The 9399-nt window shown below is 28.3% G+C and overlaps 1 protein-coding gene across 1 annotated transcript; it reads left to right on the plus strand.

Annotated features, from left to right (window-relative positions):
• Nucleotides 1–4810: 4810 nt before the first annotated feature.
• On the plus strand, nt 4811–9115 carry Phum_PHUM018060 (Programmed cell death 6-interacting protein, putative; the record flags this gene model as incomplete). The annotated part of the gene is made up of 12 exons (XM_002422781.1): nt 4811–5016; nt 5314–5432; nt 5679–5960; nt 6053–6279; nt 6364–6710; nt 7193–7370; nt 7537–7758; nt 7846–8157; nt 8250–8422; nt 8525–8634; nt 8724–8930; nt 9015–9115. 12 exons carry the CDS (start codon nt 4811–4813, stop codon nt 9113–9115), a joined length of 2484 nt encoding a protein of 827 aa, XP_002422826.1.
• Nucleotides 9116–9399: the final 284 nt, after the last annotated feature.

Genomic DNA, 9399 nt, shown 5'->3' on the forward strand with positions numbered 1-9399 from the left:
CAGGCATAATGCGGAAAAATGGTGTAAATTAATTGAGGTATCCGTGCCGGCAGAAAAAAACACCACAGCCAAAGAAGCAGACAAAAGGCTGAAATATAGAAATTTGGAAATCGAAATAACCAGGATGTGGGGAACAAAAACAGAAACGATTCCGGTCATCGTGGGAGCATTGGGAGCCATGCCACATTCAATAAAAGGAAATTTAAAGAAGATTATGAAGAACCTAAAAGAAGAAACCATCCAGGAAATCGCACTATGTGGGACGGCCCACATTCTTCGGAAAATATTATAAATAGCACCACCGATATTCGAGTATTTGTCCCTAAGGAATCGGGTAGAGACCTGGGATAAATACTTAACAACCCCGACAAATAAGAGCCTTGTCGTGTTTAAGAGTGATAATAATAATAATAATAATTTCGAGCCTTCGCCTTTTAAAGTTAAGAATTTAAAAACCGTTAATCATTTAAACAATTTTTAAAAAACACTCGGAAAATTTTTTTTAAAAAGAGGAAAACTTTAAAAAAAAAAAAATCAAAACCCATCACCATCGAAACGTAATTGCCAACTTTAAACAGATCGATTAATCGAAAAACCGGAAGTCAAAGTAAATTAAATAATTAATAACGAGAATCAATGAAAAAAAAAAAAAAATTCGACAGGTACTCTCTCTCTCTCTCTCTCTCTCTCATTACTCGGAAAAGTTTTCAATGTCGTTTCGTTTATACAACTTTGTTAAAAAAAATTTTTTTTTTTTTTGAAAAAAAAGAAGGAAGAAAATTAACTAAATCAAGGCGCCTTTTCCCCTCTCCCCCTCCCCCTCTCCCCAATTCAATCATCTACCCATCTATCACGTAACATTTTTTTTTTTTTTTAATTATTCGCTTGGAGAAATCAATGGGTTACGACGAGTAGTGTGTACTTAATGGAATTTCAATTATAATCATCGCATTAATGCCTTTAAATACGTACCTGCGTGTTCCCCCCCCCTTTTTTTTTACCTAACCGCTTCGAAAAAAGTAATTACTACACCAGGTTTGTATCGAATAACAATCGGTACCACCGAAATTTTTTTTTTAAAATAAAATTACTTCCTGTATTACTACCCATTCAGTTATTACTCGGAAATTTAAATTCACGAAGAAAATTATTGAAAATTTTTTATTTCAACGATAAGAAAATATTTCAACGTTTTGAAAAATTTCAAAAACTTTTCCTTGATTTTTTTTTATTCTATATTAACCTACGAAAAGGTTATTATTATTATTATTTCAAATTTTGCGAAACCTTGCTGTTTGTCGTTGTTTTTGTATCCTACTTGTGTTTCGACGACAATTTTATAAAATATTTTTAAATAGAACAAAAACAAAAAAAAAAAAAAAAGCCTTTGATTTTGAATTTTTGTCGAGTGTGAATAATAATAATAATAATAGCAGTCAATAATAATCATCATCATCATTGAAAATTTTACCCGTTCGCACGTTCGTTTTGCCTAAAAAATGTCATTTTTTTTTGTATAAGTAACGTCGTCACAATTAATAATCTTATTGCTTCGAACGAAAGGGTTTAAAAAGTTTCGTTTTTAAAACGAACGTTCAACCGAACAAACGTTTGTTATATTCATTCCTGTTTGTTGTAAAAAAAAAAAAAAATTACAAAAACAAACAAACGTAACGAACTAAAAAAAAAAAAAGTAATAAAAATAAATAAATAAATAAATAAAAACATTAAAACGTTCACGTGTTTCGATTAATACCAAAATAAATTTTTTCTTTTTTCTATTTTCACAAACTTTTCTTTTTTTCTTTTTTTTTTTACCATATTGTAACAATTTGTATAATAGTGTGTTACAACAACCAACAACCAAGGTTGTTTGTTATGCTTTATATATAAAAATTGAATTTTCAAATAGAAATATATAGTGAAATGCCATAATAAGACAATAAGGGGAAAAAGGTCGATTGTTCGTAGTCAACCTTGATGTCCAATTTTTCAATTTATATTTCAATCCATTTACGATTATTTGGACGTAAAAAAAAAGGAAACCATTTAACTGATAAAAAAAAATTCTGGTAATTTTAAATGATAACGTTTTTTAAATCAAAACAAAAACAACAACAACAACACGATTTTTGCATTTTTAAAACAATAATTAATCAGTTTTTTCATATTTTTTTTAAAAAAAAAAAAAAAAAAAAAAGCTTACACCATGTTTAAAAATAATTTTGTACAGTGGCATATGTTTTTAAAGATTTTTCTTTTTTTTATTGCTGCAACGTGATGGCCCAAAAAAATATTTAAAATAATGATAATAATAATTGTAATGATGATGATGATGATGATGTTAATGGAAAAAAACCATGATTGATTGATTGATTGATTGATTTTTTTTTTAATTATCGGTGTTCTGTTATTATTATTACAAGGAAACCTTATCATCATTTATACAAAACAATAATAATAATAATAATAAATCAATTAAATTGCAATTGACTACTACACATATCAAAAAAAAAAAAAAAAAAAAAAAATTAAGATAATCGACGAAGTTTTGGATGACGGCCATGATAAATAATATGTTTGCCGGAATGGGCAAGGTCAAATTTTGTTTTAAAAATCTATTCTTAATCGAAAACCTTTTATTGTATGAGCCTATTATTTATATTCAATATTTTCCCTGGCATTAAAAAAAAAAAAGAAATATTAAATTGATTAATTTATATAAAGGAAAAAAATAACTAATGAAAATAAAAAATGTTATTTATAACTCTCATGAATTTGTCAAAATAATAATAATACTAATAATAAAACCCAACCATAAAAATAAAAAAAAAAAAACTTTTATTTATGAGTTTTGACACTAAACTAAAGTTCTTTGAACTAGAGCATTTTGAATTTGTGTGGATAAAAAATAAAATAAAAAAATAAAAATACAGTTTTGAATTTCATGCTTAAATATTATGCTTTAATCAATTGGCAAACATCTAACTGACTTTTTGAATTGAATTCGATAATCGAAATTAATAATTTTCATGTTTATTTCAACATGAAAATTTATCGACTACATAACATTTCTTAAAAAGTATAATAACCCTAACTAAATAAGAAAGAAAGAAAGAGATAATAATATAAGTTTATTAATCATTCTGTACTTCTTTAAACTCATATTTTCATCGACAAGGAAAATGCCATCGATAGATATGATAATTACTTATTTCGATAAAAAAAAAAAGATAAAATGTATTTTGAGACTTTCACAACAACCTCATTACTAAAATATAAAACAAAATACTTCATAATCCATAATCGATTCATTTTGACTACTAACTACATACAATTTTTCAACTGACTTTTAAATTTACTCTTTAACTCGTTAAAATTTTTAATGTGATATACTCGTAAGTTGGATTTACAAATTCACAATACAATGGAATGGATACAAATATTATCATTGATTAAATAATAATTAAAAGTACTTTTCAAACACACAAAAAATAATAATTGATAATTAATGATTTCGAATGAGATAAATAATCAATTAACCTTTTTTCATCACTCAATAAATTCTCTAAAGTAATTCCACATGAATAATTTTTTAGGTACCTCAACAATATTTTAATTAAAATCAAGTTAAATAACTTGAAACGACCAAAAAAAAAAAAAAAAAATTTTCATTAATAAATGATATATGAACAGAAAAAAAAAAAAAAAAAAAAAAATGGATGAATTTGATGATAAAATTATATAGATTTATTTAATTGTAAAAAGTATATCAATTTTCAGTGTGAAAAATTGATATTAATTAAAACTGTACTAATTAATCACGTTGCAAAGAAATTATTATTATTATTATTATTATTATTATTATAACGCCTCCATTTAAATTAGGTTCATTAATGACCGGTGTTAAAAAAAAAAAAAAAAAAAAAAAAACGTTAACCTGTGAAAGTTATATAGGCTCATAGGGCGGTGGTCGATAAGAAAATAAAACACTTACTTCTTCTATTTTATAACTCCTCCTTGTTACTTTACGACGGAAATCTCCATCATAATGCTCTTCAACTGTTTCCATTTCTTTTTAATTAATTATTTTAAATTCACTTAAAATAAAAACTCTAAAATTTAAACACGAGAATGCAAACGTTCAATGAATATAACTGACAAAAATAACAGAAAAAAAAAAAAAAATGGTCGACACTCTGACAAATAATGCCAGAGTGGAGTTGCAAACACCACCTACGTTTAGCTTACAATTTTGCTGATATTGTTTGACATGATTTCGTTTTATGGCGCTTCTTCCGTACTAAACCGCATTGAAAATTATCCATACCCTTGACCAATGTTGAACAAATTTACTTTTTTTATTTATTTTTTTTGTTGTTGAATGAAATATATTCTACAATAATTTATCTAATTTTTTTTTTAATATTTGTCGTTGGCGACAGTTAAAATTCAAAGAAAAAAAAAATTCTTTCAATATTTACTAACGGTCATTGTTGTTGTCATTGATTGAAAAATATTTTGTTAGAGTTAAATATTAAAAACTGACAATTTTTGTTTAACTTAATCCCAATCGTTTTATTTTAGTTTTTTAGAAATGACGCAAAACACGAAAATATATACGTATATTTAAAATAAATCGATTTATATAATTAAAAAGAAACAGATTTTTAAAAAAAATGTTTAATTCGCTCATTTAGCTTTAATCTCAAGGGTATTAACGGTTATTAAGAGCCCTGAAAAATTTTATGCTAATGTTTTCATTTTTTTTTTTTTTACAGTTGGTACAAGGTTATCATAATTATTAAAAATGGCTGAGTTATTATCTGTTCCTTTAAAAAAACCAACTGACATCGACTTGGTACAGCCTTTAAGAAATTTGGTTAAAGGATCATTCAGCTCTGCTGATCATCCGGAGGAATGTGACAATGAAATTGCTGAATTTAATAAAATGCGTAGTACCGCTGTCTGGAAATTTTTTGAAAAATTCGAAAGCTCTCTGGAAGTCGTATATAGGTGAGTCATTAATTAATTATACGCCGAAATTAATTTTGACATAAAGAAAAGTTATTGACTTCTATTACTATTAAAATATTTTTGTTTTTTTTTTTTTTACAAAACATTTGCCAAAAAGATGATGATTCTTATATTTAAAAATGAAATTAATTTAAAAAAAAAAAAAATTTTTAATTTTGCAAACGGTTGCAATTAGTTATCCAAGTTTCAACAAGTTATAATATTAAATGACAGATAAAAATTTTTATCATATTTATAATTGAAATTTTAAATTTTAATTATTTCATTTATTTACAGCTACTATGATCAATTAGTTTTGCTGGAAAGTAAAGTTCCAGCACATGAGGTTCAAATACCATTTAAGTGGAAAGATGCATTTGATAAGGGATCAATATTTGGAACCAAAATTGGTTTAAGTAAGCAAAAACAAATTGAAATTTATGATATTTTAAATTTTTCTAAAAATATATCATAATATGACTAATTAATTTATTACATATGTTGTACTACCACCAATTCTTTGTGATAAGAACTTAACAACTTTTTAAATGTTCTTTAAATGAACTATTCTATTAAATTTTATCAAATTTCAACATTAAGTTTAAAACGAGAAACAATTTAAGGACTTTAATGGTAATTGTATCATAATTTACTTTTTGCAGCAATTTGTTCTTTATCATATGAAAAAGTTTGTGTTCTTTATAATATTGCTGCTCTTCAAAGTGCAGTCGCTGCATCCCAGTCTTTAGACAATGACGATGCCTTAAAATTAGCAGCTAAATTATTTCAACAAGCTGCTGGTATATTTACTCATTTAAAAGCTGCTGTAGTTGTAGCAATTCATCAAGAACCTACTCCAGACTTAAATATTGATACACTAAGTGCATTAAGTGCTCTCATGCTTGCTCAAGCTCAAGAAATCTTTGTCAGAAAAGCTATATTGGGTAAGTGATACAATTTTAAAATTTATTTTTCTTTCCGTTACCAATCTAATTTTAATGTTTTTTTTTTTGTTCCCCCTCCTTCTCTTGAAAAGATCAAATGAAAGATGCTATTATTGCAAAGTTGTGTCATCAAACAGAAGAAATGTATTCTGAAGTTGTCAATTTGTTTCAAAAAGAAATTTTACGAAATTTATGGGATAAGGAGTGGATACCCATTGTGACAGGAAAACAAGCTGCTTATCATGCTCTTTCAGAATATTATCAATCTTTGGTTTGCAAAAGTCGTAAATTGATAGGAGAAGAGATTGCTAGATTAGAAGTAATCAATTGATAAAAGAATGCTTTAAAACAAACATTTAAATTGAAATTTTAAAAAATTTTAATTTTTCATTTTTTTTTAAAGCTTGCTTCTGAATTGATTAAAGCTGCTCAATCGAGATCTGGAAAAAGTTTGCTATTTAATGATTATGCTGTGAAAATTGAAAAAAACCTGACGGAAGCGAAAAAAGACAATGATTTCATTTATCACGAAAGAATCCCAGATGTTAAAAGTTTGACTCCTATTGGAAAAGCTTTACTGGCAAAGGCACTTCCCGTCCCTGAAAAATTCAGCTCGAGTAACAGAGATTTATTCGAAAAACTATGTCCATTGGCTGTCAATCAAGCTGTTGCAGCTTTCGATTTAAGAAAATCTGAAGTTGTCAATACCGAAATCAATAAGCTCAGAGATGCAACGAATGTACTAAACAGGTGAGACAATCATTTCATCAAGTTTTTAAATAATATGAATGAGTAAAAAAAAAAAAAAAAAAAAAAGCCATTATTCTTTCTGTGATTTGAAATTTAAATTTCTGTAGATTTTTAAATGACAAAAATTTACCTGCTGCTGTTGAAAATACACTTCTTTTCGATCTCCCGTTATCTATAATAAGTAAAGGAAACGTAATAAAAGCAAATGGCGGATTGAATTCTCTCAGAGCCGTGATTGACGATTTGCCCCTTTTAAGTAAAAGAAATATCGAATGTTTGAATGAGGTATTTTTTTTTTAAGGACCTTTAATTTAATTTTTTTATTTCCCTTCTTATTTCGAATAGCTTTTAAGAAAAATAGATAGATAGATAGATAGATATAATGGTTTTACAACGACAGCAAAAAAATATTTACTCTTTATTGTTATCCGTACCGGTATTATTAATGCATTTTCTAAGGAGAAGGTGGTGTATCATTTCAGTACTTTGGCATCTTTAAATTTACCCGCTGCTATAGAAAATACCTCGGGTAATGATTTACCACCATCTCTGCTAGAGAAAGGGGATACCGTTAAAGAGCATGGAGGGTTAAAAACCCTTCAAAGCATTTTCACTGATTTACCAGGATTATTGAAGAGAAATAATGAAATACTCGATGAGGTAAAGAATAATAATGATATTGGGATTGGATAAAAATAAATAAGATTAATAGCACCTCTGCGACAGTACCATAACGCATTATTATTATTATCGCATGTCTAACAGTAAATTTAAAATATATGTTGTTCAAATTATAATGAAAAATTTTTTAAAAACTTGGTTTCAGGCTTGTCGGTTGCTTACCGAAGAAAAAGAATCAGACGATCAATTGAGAGCACAATTCAAAGAAAAATGGAATCGAACGCCATCGGAAAAATTGACGGAAGTTTTCCGAAGCAACGCGTCAAAATATCGCGAAATAATTAATGGCGCCGTAAAAGCCGATGAAATCGTTGCGAAAAAATTTGAAAATCATCGTAAAGGAATAGAATTACTCAGCCTGCCCAGAGTAAATAGTTTTTATTATTATTTGTTATCATTGTTATCTTTTTAAAAAAAAAAAAAAAAAAAAAATTTAAATAAATTTACAATCAAGGATCAAATGAAAAATGCTGTACCATCATCGGGCCCATCCGAGCAAACGATTGAACAAACGGAAGCAGTGAAAGAATTGAGAAAATTAATGGAGGACGTCGCCACGATAAAAGCAGAACGAGAAGTCATCGAAAGCGAATTGAAATCGGCCACAATCGACATGAGGCAAACTTTCCTTCGAGCTTTAGCCGAAGATGGTGCAATATCAGAAGCCTCCATAAGCAACGAAGCTTTGGACAAAGTGTATGGGACTTTGAGGAAACAAGTAGAGGACAGCGTGTCACGTCAAGAAAGTCTTATCATAGATATTCAGGTTAAATTTCAGAAAATCCTCCTTTTTTTTTTTTTTTTTAACGTTATCGATTTTTAGGTATGGTTAAAAATTTTGTCTTAACATAATTACAGAAAGCACATTCTCAATTTGCAAAAGAAATACCTAAAGAATCTACGGAAAGAGAACAAATATTGAAAGATATGGCAGCCGCCTACGATGCTTACATGGAATTGCAAAATCATTTGAAAGAAGGATCAAAATTTTACAACGATTTAACTCAGGTACCCGTCCTCGCCCCCCGTTCGTTTGTTTGTTTTTTTTTTAAAATATTCGAATCGTTTTTCGAAATGTTTTATTTTTATTTTTTGGTTTCGCAGCTTTTGTTGGCTTTTCAAAATAAAATCAGCGACTTTTGTTTCGCAAGAAAAACGGAAAAAGAAGAATTAATGAAAGATTTAACTCAACAAGCGAGCAGATCCGATTCCGTTTTCCCGAATCCGTCCGATGGAGCCTCAGGTTGATTTTTTTTTTTTTTTTAAACTCAATTTTTTACTTACCTACTTTTTCCTACTCGTGGAAAATTATCGGAAAATGTTAATCGCCAGGTGGAGTAAAAGTACCGCCTCCGAGACCACCACCACCCGCAACGTCGGGCTCTTCGTCGGGTTACTCTGCACCATATCCAGCCGAATATCCGACTGCGATGCCGGTACCATACGCAGCAGCTGGAACGGCTCCATATCCGACTTATATTCCGCCGCCGATGCCGCACGGATATAGTCCTTATGGAACTCTGCCTTACCCACAACAAGGTAAGAATTTATTTTAACTGTAAAAAAAAAAAAAAAAAAAAAAAAAAATCGTTTTGTAAAAAAAATTGATTGTAAACATTTTAGGCAATTATCAGATGCCTCCTTATCAGCAGCCACCTCAAGGATACCCATATCCGACACAACCGGGAGGTTCTAATCCTCAAAACCCACCCAGACAATGGTGAAGATTCAATACCGTCGAATTGTTAAATTTTTTTGCTTTTTAAAATCGTGTAAAAGGAAAAAAGGAAAAAAAGGAAAAAAAAGGAAAAAAAAATGTATTTTTAAAATGCTTTATAGCAATCATAGTCATTTAAATTTAATATTATTTTAACTTTGTTGATTAAAGCTTTTATAATAGATAGAAAATTGGGTTGTGAAAAAAAAAAAAAAATTTGTAAAAGAATCCCTATTATTATGATGCATCAGTGGGAATTGTAAGACGGGGGGAGGGGGGAAAGGGGATAAA

The sequence above is a fragment of the Pediculus humanus genome, genomic scaffold (genome assembly GCF_000006295.1).
Source record: "Pediculus humanus corporis 1103172107372 genomic scaffold, whole genome shotgun sequence".
Lineage (NCBI taxonomy): Eukaryota > Metazoa > Arthropoda > Insecta > Psocodea > Pediculidae > Pediculus > Pediculus humanus.